The 21,440-nt window shown below is 27.5% G+C and overlaps 1 protein-coding gene across 2 annotated transcripts in view; it reads right to left on the bottom strand.

Annotated features, from left to right (window-relative positions):
• Positions 1–983: 983 nt before the first annotated feature.
• The window catches only part of LOC129967543 (synaptotagmin-4-like), a 56,586-nt gene continuing 36,129 nt past the window's right edge, over positions 984–21,440 (bottom strand). For both annotated transcript variants that reach the window (XM_056081893.1, XM_056081892.1), the window contains exons 2-5: positions 9,305–9,824; positions 7,625–8,000; positions 5,518–5,641; positions 984–3,427 (exon numbers count right to left, since the gene is read on the bottom strand). In XM_056081893.1, the coding sequence (XP_055937868.1) occupies positions 3,120–3,427; positions 5,518–5,641; positions 7,625–8,000; positions 9,305–9,824 (1,328 nt within the window). In that variant the 3' untranslated portion in view covers positions 984–3,119. The remainder of the gene's footprint in view (positions 3,428–5,517; positions 5,642–7,624; positions 8,001–9,304; positions 9,825–21,440) is intronic.

The following is a 21,440-nucleotide window of genomic DNA, read 5'->3' as shown; positions in this document are numbered from 1 at the left end:
AATAAAAGTCTTGCTAATTATCCTGAATCTAGAATTATCGTGAAAGGATGCGGCAATTTCTTGTTAACAAAAAGTAAATCATCTTCAACAATTATTATAATTTTTAATGTTGAGAAATCATAGGCAAGAAAATTGATGGAATCATGTAGTAAAACTTAAATTTTAACAAATTTCTGAACAAACTATTCTTTTTCTACCGTTTATGTAAATGTTTTTTTTTTTTAATATGTGTGTGTGGGCGCGCGGTCTCATTTCATAAATATTTGAAATTCTGTCGTATTTTTATTTCAAGGGAGTTTTTTAGGATATATAAAATAGAGTCGTAATCGTCTTTAGCTAACTGTTGTTATAGGATCTGTAATTTTAATATGGTGTGATGTCATTTTAGCCAAATAAAATGGCAAATTCAAGCAATGGAACTATTTTACAATTGTTTGTACAATGATTGAATATATTTGATGGAAAGCAACGATTTACTTTTTGTTTAATTTGAAATTCATTTTGATTTTCAATGATTAGAATTGAAATCTCTCTCTTTTTTTCTTTTTTTTTCAGAATAATTTTTCTGTTTTTTGAAATAAGTCTAAATGTATTACATCTTATTGTAAGTGAATAAAACGTTATTAAAAATGTTTTCTATTTGTTTTCTGCCATCGAATATAAATTGTTTCGCTGAAAAATGGCTGGTATTCTAAAGAAATCAAAGGAAAAACATGCATCTAGGTTATTTCATGTTTGTTTTCTTAAGATGCCGTAGATCAACTAATAGATTCTGAAAAAAAAAAAAAGAATTTGTAAATATGTGCATGTTTTGTAGTTTTGCTGGAACTATTGATAATAATAAAATATCTTCTTTCTTTCCTTACTGAAGGTAAAATTTTGATGGAATGGAAATCCAATAACTTGCTGCAATTAGATTAAAAGTTTTATCATTTTCAGGAATTTTAGATTAAATGGATTAATAAATAATCAAACACAAATAGTCATCACAAATTTCTTTATTCACCATTGTTAAATATCAATGCACATTTTAAGAATCCCAACTGCAACATTGATACCTTACCTGTACTGCATGAAACAGCATCGTTCAACAAAACATTCTTATTTTTTACATCCTCTATACAAGTTTCAAGATAAACACCGATAACATAATAATATAGTTCAGAAAACAGCAGTTGCGAACCGATGATTTGAAAACATTTTCAATAAATCTAAACCTGTTAGCAACAAGTATACATTCCCGATCCTGAAAACCTTCCTACAAATTTCTTCTGTCCGAAATGTGGTGAACTTTCATTTTTAAAATAATTTACTTATGAGTGTATGAGCATAAAGTTTCGGTTTTCTATACACAGAACGAAAAAGTTTTATATTGTTCGATTCATTCTTTTAAAACTAATTATCAAAAACCAGCCCCATCAACATATTGATGCCTTCCCCCAAGCAACTCCTTTTTTTTTATTATGTTATTACATGGATCAGAAACGTAGCTAAGGTGTCTGAAGGGGATCCAAAGTATCAGAAAAATATCAAAAAACTCCTATAATGAACAACACACTGCTACGCACATAAATGCATATTTTTACTTTTTCTCCCTATTGTATTATTTCAAAATACCATTTTATAAGAAAATGTTGTACCTGTGTATTTTCTTTCTGTTATTGGAAAACAATTTTTTGAGCTACTAAAAACCAACTTCTATCTTTAGTCATAATATTAATACAATCGTTATGTTGGTTTTTCTAATTTATTGATAATAAAAACTCTCATAATAATTCTCTGAAGAAAAATATATAACCACACTCAGTATAAACTTCAATTTATCACCTTTTTCTATTATTTTCTAACGTTAAATTGTTATTAATTTACAAAATCTTGCTTTGCACTGCTTCGAATGAAAATCTATCACTTCTTAAAAAAGTCTGAACATTATCCCAACTGAAATTGCAGAATTATTGCTCATTTAATTTATCAGTTTATTTCCATTATTATTTGTGTTATACAGAATATTTACCCCGGTGTAATTAATACTCAACCTTAAAGCTTAACAATTGTATATATGCTGAAAAAGTTTCAATATTTCAGATAAGTGCATGTACAGAAATTTCAAAGCAAACGAAATAAGCAATTGGATCATTGCATCAGGTTAAATTGAGAAACATCGACGGCACAAGCCTATTTAATTCTAGAATTGTTCTGAATTGTTTTCCTCGTAATTTTTTTTCAAAGATGAAATCCGTTTCGTTCCAAATTGAAACGGATTAGAATGCATTTCACAAAGCACTGGATTAGATAACAGTAGGTGAATGCTCTAAAAATGACATTTCAAGGGAAGGAAACATGATATTTGTGGAAATGGAACAAAAATATATTGGTAAGCATATGTTTCATGGAGAGGCCACCAAGGAATAATGACAGACAGACATAACATTTCGGGAGATACTAATCCTGTCCATTAACTCGTGTTAGTGCACCATGAGCAAAATCATTCCACATATCCTTTTTTTATTAGTTATTTGCGATTTTCGGCTGAATCATCCAATTTGAGAAACGTGTCAATAAATATTTTGAAATTCAAAGCCGTTTTATCTCTAGTTTAATTTTTGACTGATTGACTCCTGAGCGTTTAATGACACATCATCTAAAACAGGAAAGCAAAAAATTATATTCCTTAAAGAAATATTAAGTTTATACACACATGTACAGTCACATTCAACGCATAAGAAAATGTACAAATTGCATATTAAAATATATCATCACCAACATGGATTTCAAAAATATATCGAGAACCAATAATAGCAATATAAAAAAACATTTCATCTCGTATTATTTCCACTGTCTCATTTTTAAATTAGTTACAACACTGCCCTTCAAAAAGCAATAGCATACTTCCAGGAAAATCGTATTCGTATCGAGAGTATTCTCCGTGAATCGAACGCAAAGAATACTCTTTTTTTTTTAATCGCATTACAAAAGCAGTTCATAGACAGTGGATGTATGATCTAGAAAGGTGTCATTAAACGCTTCCAGAGAGGAGAATATCCTTTTTGCTCATGGCACAGAATTCATACTAAACACATATACATATATACAGTTTATGTTTGAATCTCGAAACAGTATCACTCCTTCAGCTTGTGCCATTCGGCTATCTGGCGACGGGGTGCGTTGCAGACCTCGTTCCAGTGCTGTTGTGCGGGCCCTCCACTCTTGGGGCCCAGTTCCAGCCTTCCGATGACTTCGTTCTTCGTGACGCGGTCCCAGTCGAGGACCAGGAATTCGAGGCTGATGTTCTCGAGGCCCTCATTGTAAGGGACTTCAAACACGAAAGACTCGTTAAAGACCGGGTTTGTGGTGCGCTTTTTTACGTGGGTCTTCTTTTTCGCAATCCGCTGGTTATTGTAGAGTAGGTATATCTTCACGTAAGGGTCTGCAAGATAAGGAAATATCAGTTTGTTTCTGCCATGATTACTTTTGATGTCTGTAAGTAACTGACCTTTGAACTATTCTTACAAAATTCGAACAGAATTTATCTTTTTTCACCACTTGGTATATGTGTTTACTGTTTGCAAATTGAATCCTGCATTGAATGAAGTCAATAAGGAAAAATTAATAGAATGTCAAAATAATTTTTAGCATTCGAAGTCGTAGTGAAAAAAAACAAAGCTCTAATTTGAAATTTGTTTAAAAAAAAAAACTCTGAAAATCTATTAAAAAAATCATTAAAAATTGTAATTGTGGTTAAAGAATAAAAACCATAAGTTATTTTATTGTTATAAATGATGCATTAGAGAATATATTAAATCTATGTTTCAAATATTTTTATTTAAACGTGACCAAACAAAAAAAATACTTGCCAGGGATTGAAAAAAAAATGGATTAATAATTAATAACCAAATGAATAAATTTTAGAATGGAATTTAAAATTCATCCTTAAATAATTATAAAAAAAGTAATTAAATTAATAAATTAGTGTAAGAGGTTAATCGAATTAAAAATTGCTTCCTTAAATGATAGCTTGTAATATATCCTTAAAATCTCAAAATTCATTTTAAAATTTATATTAATAACATAACAGAAAATTACGATAAAACCACCTTAGAATGGGAAATATATATTACAGGAGCTTGACTAACAAAAAGAATGAAAGGAAATAATATTCTACCATAAAAATATTAATTTATAAAAATAAAGTATTTCATTAGCATAAATGAAAAATATTTTTAAAATATTCTCAAAATGAATTAGGGTGCTTTTTTATGAGAAATGATGTTTAAAATGTAGTATATCTGTAGCAACAATTCCTAGTGAATGAAAGTTGCAATAAAGACTTTTTCTTCCAAGTAAAAAATACATTAGTTATAAAATACATTATTTAAATCAGGATTAATATAATTAGAGATTTTGTTAATAGTTTGTTGGATGATCATATATTTTTTGCATATATTAAATATGATTATTGTGAATTTTGAATTTAAATGCATTTAAAAAAATACTTAGAGGAGCTTCATATTTCAATAGTTCTATCCTATGTCAAAAACAATAAAAATATCTTCATGCTTATAAATGGATCAATTCATTTATAAGCATTTATAGTATTAATTTATAAGCAGTTTTTTTTAATTACTGAAGGCTTTTAGCATATGAGTTTGCTATATTTTTATTTTAAGTAGGTTAGTGAATTTTAAATATTTCATATGAATTTTGAATTATGCAGAATATGTAGTAGTATTTGAAGAATAAAGATTATAGCTAATATATATGTAAATATATAAATAATATAAATATATTATTTACTGAAATATACTATAGAAGATAATAAAATAATATTTAATTCGATGAATTCAATGAAAAAATTTAATCGTGTAAAAAAATTTAAAAACTACAGAAGTATAAAAGAAGTATTTTTAAGAAAGCATTTAGTGTATCAAAATAGATACTTTTTGTCTATATATTTTTAATTTATTATTCATTATTTAAAATATGAAAGCTTAAAATTAATTTTTCTCATATTTGATATCTAATACTGTCATTAAAGTGGAATTAATGAAAATTGAATAAAAATCAAATTAATGATTAACTGATAATGAAATTCTGATAATATTAAAATAGTACATCATTATCAAAAATACAGTTCAGTAAAAGAGAATAAAATTTCAAAGCCTTAGTACATAGTATAAAAGAAGAAGTATTTTTAAGAAAGCATTTAGTGTATCAAAATAGATACTTTTTGTCTATATATTTTTAATTTATTATTCATTATTTAAAATATGAAAACTTAAAATTAATTTTTCTCATATTTGATATCTAATACTGTCATTAAAGTGGAATTAATGAAAATTGAATAAAAATCAAATTAATGATTAACTGATAATGAAATTCTGATAATATTAAAATAGTACATCATTATCAAAAATACAGTTCAGTAAAAGAGAATAAAATTTCAAAGCCTTAGTACATCAAAACGTGAGTAAGAAATCCTTGCAAAATTCTAACATAGAATAATGAATGTCATCTCACCACAAAGGCCAGCGAAATCCATTTTGGGCAGATTGCGAGCTTTTAGAACTACAACTGTGAGTCTATTTGCAGCCGGCTGATAGCAAAGTGACACCAGAAGCTCGCCTCGTCCTTGGTAACGGATCTGAAAATAAAAATGAGTTGGAAGAGGGTGAAGCTAATCAGCTATTATGAAAATAAGGAATTTCTTTTAAAGTTTCATTGAATATTTTTGAAACTGTTGCTTCACAACGTCCGCATTTTGCAAAATTTTTTATTATATTGTATAAATATTGCAAAAAATTTATACATACATACTATATTAAAATATTATAATATATTATTGAATTATATAATTATTATTTAATTTTTTAAACTATTTTTAGGTTATTTAATTTTTAAGTATTTTTATCTTTTAATACTTTAGCACAAAGAGATAAAATGTAACTTTCCTTTTTTAATACAAAAAAATTAACAATGAGATCATATGCTTAATAAAGACTTAATTGAATATCTTTGTTAATCATAATAATTTATGAAGAACTATAGCTATCAAATAAGAAATCCAATTATAACATTTTTTTTTTCATATTCAATCCATAAAAATAAAAAATTTTGTATTTGAAACATAAACTTCAGCTACATAATGAAGTATATTTACTTTTGCTTTTTTTTTTCTTGTTATAGATAAGTTTGAGCTTATAGTACAGAAAACAAACTTTTTTCAAATATTATAACAAACTGTTTAATAATCTATTCTATTAGAATTTTCTTAGTAGATGAATTATGTAGAACTTAATAGATGAAACATTTAAATAAATGTATGGTAAAAATTAAGCACGGTAGAGAAACGCTACTTATAACATCTCCAAAAAGAAAGATAAACATTATTTTTATAATTATGAATAAGATATTTAAAAAAAGTTATTGACTAGAAGGAACATCGGAAGTCTGTAATTATGAATCAGATTGCTTACAGCTTAATTCAAAAATATGTCATTTAAAAACAATAATTTTACCAACAATGAACATGATGGTAAATAACATTGAATTTTGTTTATAAATTTATTCTATTTCATGTTTTTTTCTGATATTAGAAATTACTATTTCAAAAGAGAGTGAAAGATTAATAGGAATATTTTAAGAATCTTAAAAATCCAACAATGGTAGCGTTAACTATTATTTACGTGTATTACAATTACTTTTTCACCAACACCAGAATTAATGTTTTCTATATCCCGATTTTCCTTCACCAATGTTGGTCATCTTAATATTAATTTACTCGAGACATTAGTTTTTTTAATATCTCAGTTTTTCGGAAGTGCGCACCTTCTTATCTTGAAATCATTTAACTAAATTGAATAATTTTTAACAGAACCCATTAAAACTTTATTATAGAAAAGTACTTATTTGGAAATTGGCCAGATATTGCTCTAAGAAATGGGCTAAATTTTTTAAGTGATTTTCCGATCAAGATTATGATGAAACAAGCGGATATGTCTTCAAAATTTTCGCTATTATAAAAGTTTCGTTGATGAATTTATACGTACAGTAACATATGATAGCTTAATGCTTTACGACATAGGAAATAGTGTCCACAATATAGTTATGTATCTTTTAATAATGGATGGGGGGTTTTGAAGGATTGTGTGATTTGCTACAATGTAAGTATTATCACTATTTAAGGTTATGATTTGAGTTTTAAAACCAGGTTTTAAATTGGCATGTCTTAACAGTTCTTTCACAAGATAGATAGATGTCTCGTGAAAACGGGAATTTTTAAATCAAAGCTTTTTCCCCTTATGTGTGCATGTCTACTTATTGATCGTTTTCTCTTTCTTCATTCATTTTTCAAATTTAAAACCCTTTTTACTTCAGAACTATGATTAAATTTTTTTTATTTAAAAAAACATTTCTAGGGAAAAAAAAAGATTTTTTTAAAAAACCTTTCATAACCGGTATTAAATTGAAACTCGGTTGAAATTTTATTGCATTTTAAAAGAAGGGAAAATATTTTTAGGAAATTCTGTTGTTAAATACAAATAGTGAATGATCTTTCCAAAATTTATTTATAACGAAGGCACTACCACATACTTGAAATTTTGAGCGGTAAGAAGTGAGTAGTTACCTTCAGATTCCTCGGCGTGATTTCTTTAGTCATTTCTAACTGCTTTTCCAATTCCTTAAAGTCTACTCCTGACAGAGGACATATTACTTCACCAATCACGTCATCCCTAGAGTATCTGTCGAAGCTGAGCACTACAAAATGGAGTGTCGTCGCATGTAACTGGTTTGGATTAATGCCGTAAAATGTGAAGTCCTCGTCGTATACAGGATCTACAGTCTTGCGCAAGACTCTAGTTTTCACTTTGTGTTGTTTCTCGGGAAGCAGTTGAAGCTTGACATAGGGATCTGATGATCCATTGTTGGAATCCTTTGGCGGCAAGTCGGTGCAACGCACTATACTCACTTGCAAAGATAGCTTTTCAGGATTGTACTTCAATCTACAAAACCAAAACAATATATTTTCAAAAATTTTAAAAATCTCACAGGTATATACACTAAATTTTATGTGCAACCAAAATATATTATTATATATAATATGAATTTTTTATATATAAATCTTTTTGTAAAAGTTAACAGTTTGTATCCGATTTTGATAAAATGTACTTTCCAAGACGAGAAAAAAGTTATTTGTCACCTTTTCAATGTCTAAAAGTTAATTAAAAATTTAGCAAGTTTTTATGTTTTTCAGTTATAACTTCTATAAGATATACAGTTGAATTTCGTTCAATTTTATTTTCTAATTTTAATAACTTTTTTAAAAAATTAATTTGATTTAAATTTGTAACAATAATTTTATAATAATGATAAAAATTTAATTATTTTAATTGTTGTATCGAATCATTTAATCTCGTGATTTTGACATTATTTTCTTCAGACATTCACTCTGAAATAGGATTTTCATTTCTGCCTTTATTTCGTAGTGTTTTAATTTGCAAGCATGGTGATTTATAATAGACTTATTCACTAAATTCATTTTTATTTAATAATGGACTATAATTTTAGAACAATGCAATTAAAATTAATAGTTTAAGAGTCAGAGAAGCCAATATTCTCAACGAACAAACTGGTAATCAAATACCACAAATAACAAATAAAAAATTATTATTCAATGCATATCAGTAAATTACTCTTAATGAAATTACGTAAAGACTACGTTCTTTTATTTTCTGATATGCAATACTTCCTTTTTCTAAATAAAATTTTCAGTTTGATGTACAAAGTAATATTTGTACAAAACAAGAAAGAAATTTTCCTATGAATTATTTGAAATAAAATTTAAGCAAATGGTCCTTCATTTATGCCGCATGTTTTACAAAACAAGCGAAACAAACGGCCGAAGTCTTAGTTACAGATTCGCTTGTCCTCCGCACCACTAATTCGAAAGGTCTAAGACATGCGACTTTCTATAACTGAATTTTTGGTTAAGAAAGAGAAGCTGAAATTTTTATGAAGAAAGTCGGTCGTTTACATACTTCCTTCGAGGGCTATAACTTAATCCCTTTTTATACGGCTTAATTCTGTTGTAACGGGATGACTAACTGTAATTTTAAAAAAAAAATATGCTGTAACTTTTTTCAAAAGTACATTTCATAAGGATTTCAAATGGTAAGAATCTATATAGAAGCATAAAAAAAAAAAAGGAAAGATTATTTTCCTGTATTTTATTGTTTGATATTAAGATGAAAAATTCCATCATTTAAAAAGTAGATTAAAAAATTATCTTGCTTCAAAAATATCTCACCTAAAATGCAGCTGTCCTAATTTGCATTGTTTTTCGACCAGAACTTCTTTTTCTTTGTTGTCCTCCACGTCTTCCTTCCTGTTGCTGTTTTTGAGCTTCTCGTTCTCATTCTCTATGTAATTCTTGTCTTCGACATTCGGCGAGTTCTGCCTGGAGGAATGATTCGAGGACAGGCCGGCCGCACATTTCTCATCTTTGCTCGAAGGTGATCTGTGCCCGTTGCCTGTCGGAGAAGTTCTGGTGCTCCCTCCTGGTGGGGATATCTTCGACTGAGTCGGGCTGGGGCTCTTTTTTATCAGAACCGGACCGCCGACTGAGCCGCTGCTGGGGCTCTTGACCGCCGTCGGTTTACGGAGAACCAGGGGTTTGTCTGGGTGGTGGCTCTTCTTCAGCACTGAAGTCAGCTTCTGAGAGGCGCTTCCCGATGATCGGCGGCGATAGCAGAAGCAAGTGACTGCAGCCAGGGATATCAAGAAAAAAGTGCTGCCCAGGCATATCCCGATCAAAGCAGGTGTCGTCACTGAAAAAGAAAAATGGAAATTATAACAAGCTATATGGATTCCTTTTTATTTATTTTAATTAAACCTAAATTAGTAGATAATGACAATATGAGAATTTTGCAATAAGAAGATGTTATCAATGATATTGGACTTATTTTGAAAACCTAATACGCTAAAATATACAGTATTAACCTTCAAATATCTCGAACTTGTGCAGTGCATGTATCAGTCGACAAGACATAGTTCCAACTCCACATTTTCTCTATTATGCAAAAGAGGATTTGTTGGAAAATTATTACTGAATGTCGATCCTTCGACGGAATAAAATTTATTCTTGATTGAGTACTACTGTTGATACTGTTTTTGAACAGGTATTAATGCCGCGTAGAGTTAGCGAATTTGAGAAACAAAATGGAAGAACAATTCCGATAGAGTTTTAATAAGACGGCACCAAATAATGTAATTCTGCTGTCGTTCAATACGAAATTTTGCGAAAATTTAGTATCGCATGAATGTAAAGAAAGGCATTGTTACTACTTATTTCGATATGGTGTATCTTCTCAACTTATCCTATTTCATTTTAAAAAAAGAAATACATATACGTGCATTAGCCATGTTATAAGGGCAATAAAATCGAACTATCTTTTCGGAAAATGAGAAGTTCCTGGCATGTTAGAGCCTTATCATGAATAGATAGAAATGTCAAAAGGAAGGAATCATAATGCTTTAAAATATTTCATGCTTGTATATATTTCATGCTGAATTACTCCACCGATCTAAAATAATTTAGTGTCTATTTCTGGATATTATTGCTGAATTTTATTTAAGATAAGTGACAAATCATCTACATTTGCAAAAATAAGTAGCAGTTTTTTGCTTTCGAAATATACGAAAAGAATCAGTATTCTTATACGTGGAAATAAGAATACTGTTTACATACACTTCGGATATTTATATTATTCTGTATATTTATTAAGGATGCCTTGGTGAATATACAATTTAATTATACGAATATTAATTTCATTCAAAAGAAGTAATTTCTAAAAAAAGGAATAAGAAAATATTGTTTGTTTTCCACATTTTATTACTGTGCATAAAGACTCATGCTTATTTAACACGCGATCCGAGTTTTATCATATATGACCATAAGAAATGAAAAGAATTATTAAAAAAGCTCTTAATATATGACTAAAATAAACAGTCAACTTTATTTTTACTAGCTACAACCTTCATGGTTCGAATTTCATGTTCTTTTTATTATATCAGAAATAATACCGATAATATTTACTTAACTCGAATAATATTTGATTTTCGAGAGGAGAAAATGACATTCTTCAAATGAAAATAAATTGTTATTCAGTTCGAAACAAGATCTTTAATGTAGTGATTTATTTGTACTATGATTATTTAATAGCATGGTCTGCCTTTTATAAAAGTTATTGATATTCAATTATTTTCATTTATCAAAAAGTATTCTCAGCAAAAAACTTACAAAGGATTATATTTTAGCATTTTTGAAATTCATCTAAAATAACTTTTGAATTACCTAAACGTCTACAGATATGTGAATTTATGAATAATGCAGTCACGTACAGATTATTTTTAATTTAAAAAATGTCAGTTTTTGACATGTAATATAAAGTTGCGACAATATAGCAATATTTCGTAGTAAAATTATTTTTTATGTATGTATAAAAAAAGATCAATTTAAAAAGGCTATCAAAAAATTATAATTAAAATTGATTGTGAAAAACTGAAAAGCGAAGAAAAGAAAATATGTATTTTCTCTATCTGCATTACAAACTAAATTATATCTTAAAAGAAGTATTCAAGAAACTGTTGGCCATTCAAACATTTGAATTATACTCAACACGTTTAAAAAGGCACAAGGAAGAAATTCCGTTCGAAACCATAAGAAAATTTATTTAGTCAGAGATGTTGATGTTTCTTATTTACTCATATTAGTATATTATAGAATAAATTATAATCAAAATTTTTAAAGAAGTAAATTAGATATCAAAAATTTTGAATGGAGCCATACCCAAGTTTAGGTCTCTACTAATATAAAACAGGTTAGATCGCTTCACCTATAGCAACGAAATTTGGCACATATGTACCTTAAGAGATAGTAATATCCATCTAGGAGCGATTTTTTGAAGTTCTAATTAATTAAAAATTAATTGAAATTTTGATGTTTTTTCCATAATATTATCGTTTAAAAATGATTTTTACACCATTTCAAACATTCAAAAATTATCTTTTCAACAATAGCAATTTAATAGATGTGCAAATGTTTTCTAAAATATAATTAAATCCCAGGCAAAACAGATGATTATCAAAAGATACTATTTTAAATAAGCGTATGAGAATTTAATACTTCTTTTCATTTATAGCACAATTTTATCTGATGTTCAGCCTGCTGTACCCTTCCGATTTTTTTCTGTGTCTGAAGTAATACGCTTGAACAATATGAAGCAACCAAACTTCATTCTCAATCTTCCTCTTTTGGGTAGAAAAATGTATTTATCGCTAATACCTAATAAGCAAATGGCCTTGTTACACAGAAGAGGCAAATAAATTTTCATATTTATCATCATTTCACTTTTTTCCAATATTTACTGCTGGCGTATATTTATTCCTAACATATCCCAGAGCGTATGTGTGTGGAAAGAGGCAATAAAACAGGTTGATTTGTTTAAAAAAGATCCTAATATCTGTGCAAACATATCTTTCACCGAAAAAAAATCGACATTACCATTGTCTACGGTCATTCTGACCACACCATATGGCTTCTGAGATCGTTAGGCCCCGAAATGGCCTTGGCCGTTAACGCGTCCTCTAGCGGATCGATATTTTGTGAGTTATGAATCAGAGGACATTTCAGAAGACGAAATTGCCGAGAAACTACATATTTTATCCTTGGACGCAGCCTTGGGGAAATTCTCGCTCAATTCAGCGAGGAAAAGTGCATGTTAAACTAATAGTTTGTTGGCTTTTATATACTTTAAACTGCGATCGATAATGTGTAGAACCAGACTTGAATACATAAATGATTTGTAGGTATGCGTATAATGACGTAATTATAGTGAAATACGTGTCAGAAATCTGCAATCAATACACAAAACGAATATCAAATTAAATTCTATTTAAAAAGATGTTAATAATGTGGATAAGTCAGAAATAAATGAAATCATATTTTATCTCAAGGAGTTTTTTTTATTAATATAAAGATGATAAATTAATTCTTAGGAAATAAAACAGATTTCTTATTCTTTTATTATAAGATTTAATCTCTTAAGCCAAAAGCTGATGACAAATTTAAAAAGCGGAACTAGATTCTGAATCCTTACTTTTCCCCAGTTTATTTTTTCTTTCTTATTTTTTCCAGTTCCACTACTATCATAGAAAGTGATATTATTGTTAACTGGCGATATTTACAAATTTTTTTGTGAAACCAGCAGATATTATAAGCTATTAGATTTTTTTTACCTAAATTATTCTTCTGATTTATAAATGGCTTAGCATTGAGTATAGAAATATCATTAAAAAAATCAATTTTTTTTCAGAGTTCATAAGAAGGCAATAAAACTTATATGGCTGATATATTTTCATCATACTTCCTTTCTTGTTGATTGTATTCTTGATTTTATAGTTCTCTTTTATTTCGAAGATTTCTTTTTCACTGCTAATGCCACATTTGTTTCAAATATTAACACTTTTATCAGTAAAACTGAAACGAATTTTGCAAAATTATTAGAATCTATTTCTGGTTAGTAGAAGAGTCATATATTTCCTTTGAATTTAAAAGAACAATAAAGATTGCATAGTGTTTTTTTAGTGCCCCGAGTAAAAAATGAATATTAGGGGTTTTTTATTATTATTATTATTATTGCTTTAATATTATCATAAATTAGATTTCTTCCCTTTGCATACAATTTTAATACAGATATATTAAAAAATACTGTTTTGATAAGTACTTTAATGTTATTACAAAGTTGATTACAAGTATAAAGTATTTGGAAAGATTTTTTTTTATTAAAAAAATATGCGTGCTTATATTTTGATTTGAAGAAAACATAAATAACCCATATTATGTTAAATAAATTATTAATGTTGTAAAAACTAATTAAACCGTTTTTACATATTAACTATATTATTGTGACAGCAGTATCGGCTCTTCATCTTAGAAACAAGCAGAGTTGCAAAAGAATTTTAATTTAATAAAATGATTTTTTTTTCTATTTATATCCCAAAAAGTGCATATTACTAAATTCTTATAATTATTGCCCGATAGTAAAATTTCTACACATCATCTAAATGAAATCAGCATTTTAGATGCCTGCCCAGTTACACGTTATATCAAAAAGAGTTGTTTTCAAACAAATACCACAAAATTATAGTATTATACATAATCTCTGAGCACAAATCTAGACTTTAAATTACGATATTTTTATTATTTTTAAAGAATATTTTAGTTCAAAAATTATTCACAGTAAAAAAAAAAAAAATAAGAAAAAATATTAATTAAAAAGTATGAAAAAATATGATTGATTAAAAAGTATTTTTTTGAAGCAATCATTAAAACTAAATAATGCAAAAAATGTTTAAATAAAATTAAGGTAAGAAACACAAATTAATATTTGAAAAAAGGGAAGAGAAATGCATTTCTTGTAACTCCGCAAATGGAAGGCAACGTCATTCCACTCCTGGGATATACATGCCTTTGTATATCACAGTACTTCTAAAATTCTCCACTCTAATACAGTTCAATAACAGAAGGAAAAAATTATCATTCATCTAAGATTTTACTTAACACCATTCGAAAATTTGAGAAATCCCTGAGCTGTAAAAGGAAACCTTTAAGAGCCAAAAATGTTTCATTTTATATTAGAGAAATCCCGAATAACATGCAAATTTATATTTAAAAAGAGTGTTTAGCAAAAAAAAAAGTATTAGTAAAAAAGAAGTGTGGCGTAATGCTGTATTTTACACCAAATAAAGACAAATGCAAAAACTTCTAAAATAAAGCAATGACAGATTTTTTTTTTAAACCGAATATAAAGTTGAAAAAAATTTCTGTCAGAAGGCGGAAATATCTTATCAGAAAGAGAACGTACTTATGGCTAATAATAGCATTTCAGATTATTTGATACCTATTTCTCTTTCATATTTCCAGTAATAATTACTGTAATAAAAAATGTTAATATGTCAGATTCTTTTTTAATTTTTGAAAGTTAATGTTATTTTTTGAAATTACACTGATTCATATAACACAGCAATTTATTAAAAAAAACAGGAAATAGTAATAATGTTATATACATGGCTTACCTTTATAAAATTTTATTTACCATTCAATGTAATATTGTGCCCTATAAAATATGATGAATTGAACTTATGTTCAGCGATTTTCACACATCCATTGCTTCTAAGAAATAGGAGTAATAATTGATTTTATAGGTATTTGAGTCAATGCTCTGTATACTAAAATCGACAAATCTCAAAAGAGAGAGAGAGAGATTTGTTTTTTTAATTAATTTGGGTAATGGAACGATTTCATATCTTCAATGGAAGCCCTTCTCATTATATTATAAATTAAAAAGATTTATTAACTAAATTATTGAAATTTTATCCAACTATTTACTATATTAATATATTTTATTTCATTAATAAAATATACAACTTATTGTTCGTAAATAACATATTCCACATTTACAGAAAGCTCTTCTTTAACTAATGGAAGAGTTTCTGTTTAATAAATTCCAATTTATGTTTCTGTTTAATAAATTTAATCAGTTTATGTTTCAATCAATTCCAAATTCAAACAATTATGCAATTAAGTAGGATGATTATGTATATCTTTTCAGTGTTCAGAAGGACCGGAAAATACTATTTTGATTCATTTGGAATTTGAATTTTAGCACATAAAGTATCCTGAATCCTAAATTTCGTTTTTTCCGAATAAAACATATTAATTTCTTGAGCGATTAACATATTACCAACATTTAAGAGAAACTGCTCGTCCGTATCTACAAATCAAGTAAAAAAAAATAGATCTATGCATGTACGTTAAATTTCATAAAGCATTTTTATTCCTACCCCCGAAGTCTGATTTTTGAGTTAATGATTTTGATTAACGTCACATTAAATAATGCAACAGTGTTTGGTTACCGGTGAAAGTTACAATTATTATAGATATATATATATATATATATTTCCATTTTACATTAAGATTAAAAATTTTGGGAAACATACAATATGCATTTCACTGATCACCATGAAATTTGAATCCCATTTGTTCAAGGGTAAAAGAAAAAATTTTATGCAGTTTGATATATCATTCTATTTCATGAGATTTTTATCTCCTTAAATAGAGGATGCACTTGAGTGCTTTTAACAATATAAAATAGAATACGCATCTTCATTGTTGAACAATAGAAATAAAACTTGCCAAGATGTGAATGTTAAATGTTATTTAACATTTTTTAAGCTGTCTAACTAACGCTTCTTTCTTACTATCATATAGTAATGCTTCTACAATTCGATGACCTTTTTCTTTTCCACTGCGGTTAAGAGATAGCAGAGAAACAGTGTAGTAGCTAAACTAATTATATATGAGGCCGAATAATAGATCATGGAAATGAATGTGTAACTGAAAAACGTTTTTTTTTTTTTTTTTTTTTTTTCCCTAGCAACCATCATTCTACAGGTAAGTTAACGATAATCACTCAGTGTGTGAAAAGAATAGAAAGAAAATATTATTCTGTTTGTATTGGATTCAGTACCAAAACCGCATTTGAACTTTTTTCAGCTCTAGTATAATGCTAATTTATTGTGCCAAATTCAATGGAGTGAATATTTTTATCACTATTTATTTATTTATAATATTATCCCTGTTATATATATTATCCCAGTTGCAACTGAAAAATGTTTTTTACAAACTATTTTACTGACATTGCATGTTTTAAAATCAAGTCTTGCCAAAATACTCACTTTGACATCTCATCAATAATGTGGATTAGTAACTTTGAAAAAGATCCGAAAACTTGTTTGTGCCAAAAACACGAGTGTTAGAGAGTTTTAGTGAAGGAAGTTTTGTCAAAAGTCAACTCTATTATGAAGAATATGAAACATCTAGATTCCCAAGCAAATTACTGTGATATAAGCTACCCTTTTAAAAATTTGAATCACAGCTCCTATTACAGTATAATCACCTCAGCCTTTAAGGCGGTTATTGAAGTTTAGAAGAAATGTGATATGGTTAAGAGGATCGTCTCCAATCATTAGCAATAATTCCAAAGGGCATTTTGGAAATTGTCAAGTTGAATGACTCGATTTTGTTAGGAGGTAAAAGTATATTTTTAAAAATTTATGAAAGTAGTTTTCATCGAAGAATAAAACCTGGACAAATAAATTTGAATTATGAAGAATAGCAAGAATGAATGCAGATTTGACGAGTTAAACCAGACAGAATTGGTATTCATTTCCGAAACTCTAATGTTGACATCTGTTGAACATTTATTTTAGAAGTCTTAAGAAGATGCTCATTTTCATTACTATACCAATTTCTTATGATTATTTATTATTTTTCTGTGCTCTGTTATTTATGTGGGCCAAAAAAAATGAAATCACAAAGACGTCATAGGCAGCAGCAATACAAAGATATGATAATATTAGACAAATTTACCCAATTTGTGTCTGAAAGAAAAGTTAAGATTATTGACCGAAAAAGAAAATATTATGAAAAGATGCCATCTAGAATTATTAAACATCTCTGTGTGAACAAGAATGACTGAAAATGTTTCGCATGTGATTGTTCATCACCTTTTTGACAATGTAAACATGTTAAATATGACTTGCTGTATAGTGTTAAGTGTTATAGTGGTTCTCATTTTGCTAATAATTCTTGTCTTAGTAATTTACATAGTAGTATTAAAAACTAAACAACGATCGGAGTGTCCTAGAACTCCCAATTTAATAGGGACAATGAGAAACGCTTCCCGGGCTGTGTCAAATAGTTACAAGGAAGAAGTCTCAAATAGAAGAAGCAATCAATTTCCTGTATTTGATAACCACGGAATGAGCTTAAACTCAAATGAACAAGGCATTCCTATGTCTACTTTTAAAACAGAAGAAGATGGAAGGTGTGCTGATTCTTCTAACTCTTCATCTGGAGGACTGCGTGAATTTTTATTTCCATCCCCTCATGATGGGGAAATTATTTACGAACCACCTCCAAAGGTTGTTGCTTTTGCTGGACAAGTTTTTGCGACACCCCGAGCAAGATCTCGGTCAAGTTCAGTTACAGAAGCGAAATTTCGAACTCCAGCTCTCAATTCAGATTCTGTCAACACATCCATGGAGTGGGACTATTTTGAACCAAAACGCCATCGTCCTTCGAATGTTTCTAGTGAAACTGGATTTGACGGAAGACGAACTGTCAATATTTGTTGGGTCTGACGTTTAGAAAATTACAAAATAATTTAAATACTAAGATATATGTTTAAATTATTTTGTTTTCATAATATATTTGTTATGTTGATTATATGTAATATTGAAGTTTTAATTTTATAAAACATACCGGCGGTACTTGTTTCTTTTAATAAAAGCAAGAGCTTTTTTTAAGTAACCAATCCCGTTTTCTAATAGGACGAGGATTTGTAACCTTATAAAAATTGATGCCGACCATAAATAAATGTATGAAAATTCTAACAATTTTCTAGATAGATTTTAAAATTCACGTTTCGCTTTCAGAGGATGTTATATAAAGGTACTAAATTTCTTCATTATGTAAATATTTAAATATAATATTCTTTAGAGCAAACATTAAAAACTGCATTAAATTAACTTCAAAAAGTACATCAAAACTTATTTATTTATTAATGAAGTTACAAATTTAAAAATCTGATCTGAAAAATTTGCACCGCGTTTAAATCTGCCATGGATCAAATGTTCTCGCATAGTAGTGATTAGGAAGATTTCGGCTCGGATATTTGATTATTACTATTTGAACACGATTCAAAGTTACGGAATTATCTTAAAATAGCCTTCATATAATTTAGAAAGGATGTGTTAATCTTGAAAAGTAAAAAAAAAAAAAAAGTCTTGTTAAAGTAATCATTGCTAACCGTATATGTTATTAAAAAATGATACAATTTTTTCGTAATTAAATACATAAATCTTATCGAATGTATGCTAAGCTAATTCCAATGAATTAGCTTTCTAGTTTAGTTTAAATAATATCTAACATAATTCAAATATTTCTAAACCCTTATTTAACCTGTACTTTTATAAAAAATCTAATTAGACGTATTATTTAAAAAAATATTAAAAGATAAATTGATTAAAAAAATGTTTTAGAAGGTAAAATGATTATTTTTCAAGAAATTTTCAGATTCCTTTTATGAATTAAAGAATTATATTATCGTTTTTTTTTTCAGTAACATCTTCTTCATTCCCAGCAAAATTATTTAATACAGAATATGTTAATTCTTATTTTTGTATTGAAGTCATGGATTCGGATTTTGAGAGACAACAAGATAAGTTAGATCTCTATTTAGATGAACGATCCTTTTCTTTTTTACCTATATTTAATTAATACTCTGAATATGTAAACAAATAGGCATTCTTATGCTTTCAGGTGCTATTAAAATATTTTCATCATTTTGCAAACAAAATTTATCCAATAATTTTAAATGAAATAGTTAGAAACTAAAAAATCACAACTTATTTTATCTGCCGATTTTAACTATCGGACAAAGTAAAAGCGGCATATTGCTGTAACGGAATATAAAAAGACTAAGAAAAGTAATAATATTCATTATTAATTCGCAATAAAAGAAACCAAAAAATTGGTTACACTTAAAAGTTTCCTATTAAAAGTGTGAGCATTTTAAACAAAGAGAAAAACTACTTTAAATGTCGAAATTATATATAAATTTTCGAACCAAAGAATATGAAGTTCGTATTTGAATTCTAAGTAACGCAAGATTAAAAGATTTAACTAGAAACTTTGACTACAATTTAAGCCAAATCTTTTTCTATTTTCCAGAGATACTGTATAAAATCTATTTAAGAATAGGGCTTTCATGTTCAGTCCCTCATGCTCATAATATGCTATTGTACGAAGGGAGAATGAGAACTTAAAATAGGGCATAATTCACTTTTTCAAGCTTACATTTCATTCTTCTGTTGAATATTATTGCCTATGCATGCATCTTATAAAATCGTTTTATCAGAATATTAGATGATGAGGATATACCTAAATAGATGCAGTCTAATTAATTTTTATTTTATTATGTTAATTTATTCATTAGTTTTTATTTTATACGTTAATATACGATAATTTATTCGTTAGTATAATCATATTAATTATTAATAATCTCTTTTTTTAGAAAAAGATTCATGATTTGTTTTCAGCATATTTTATGCTGTTCTTACGTTGTTTTATTGCATCTTAAACACACTTAACTTCTTATTGGAATAAATTGTCAATAAAAAATAAAATAATAACGAATTAAAGGAAATGCTAAATTTAAAATGATAATGCGATAATTAAGACTTTAAAGTGCTCAGAACTAGCATTAAGATTAAAAAGAAATAATATGCTACACATTTGAATATTAGAATATTTTCTGGTTCATTGTTTATTGAAGTAACATAAAATAAATAATATGATTAAGAATATATATAAATTATAAAATTAAATCAATTTGAAATAGTTTCATTTTGGAATTTCATTTAATAACAATTTTTTATAATTAGTTTAGTATCGGGTCGAATGGAAAAATTGTATCTGCTAAAAGTAACAGAAATATATATATATATATATAGGCAGTGAGTACAATAGCAAATTCCCATATTTTTATTGAACTGATTTAAGCAATAATTTTCTTGAACTGTTATATTCATTTAAATTCTTATAAAATATAAGAAGTATTTTGTCTTCTTTGTTTCTTATTCTCTGAAGAATTTGAAGTAAAAATTCATTGTTCCATAAATTTATTCTGAAACCAATATAAGCCCTCATATTTGATATCATCTTAAATTAATAAGAATCCTTTTGTTCTTTCAAAACCTAGCCTACCGGTTTTGATATAAAAAAAACATATTTTTAATCATAACCCTCATAAATGAACCTGATGGTAATTTTAATAATTCCTTTTTTTTTTTTTCTGCTCATTTTTTTAGCATATTGCAGGCAGGTCACATGTCAGGTTGAAAACAAATAATAATAAACAAATAGCAAAGATTTATCTCGTGATTCTTCAACAACAAATAGTGCGTCAAATACGACATGCTCGTCATATGTCAGTAATATATGAATTCTGAAATTTTCATGTACTCGTATCATTTTTAATTAAAGAAACAAATATAGGTGCTGCTTTTTCTTTTATTAATATTTTTAGTTTGTATCGAATTTCAGTAATGTGCTAACATTAGAAAAACTCTCAAATATGAAAATAATCATCTCTTTTTTAAGTAAATGAACTTTATTTTTTCCATGGGTTTTTTATTTTTATTTATTTATTTTGGTTTTCCTATTGTTTTAAAAAATTGAACTATATCAAAGATAAAACGAATCAGTTCTTCAATATTAACTCAAAATTATATATTTGTTTCTGTCCTAAATTTAACTA

This window comes from Argiope bruennichi, chromosome 1 (genome assembly GCF_947563725.1).
Source record: "Argiope bruennichi chromosome 1, qqArgBrue1.1, whole genome shotgun sequence".
In the NCBI taxonomy this organism is placed as follows: Eukaryota; Metazoa; Arthropoda; class Arachnida; order Araneae; family Araneidae; genus Argiope; species Argiope bruennichi.
The sequence above is the reverse complement of the archived record's forward strand: the minus strand, read 5'-3'. Positions and strand labels throughout refer to the sequence as shown.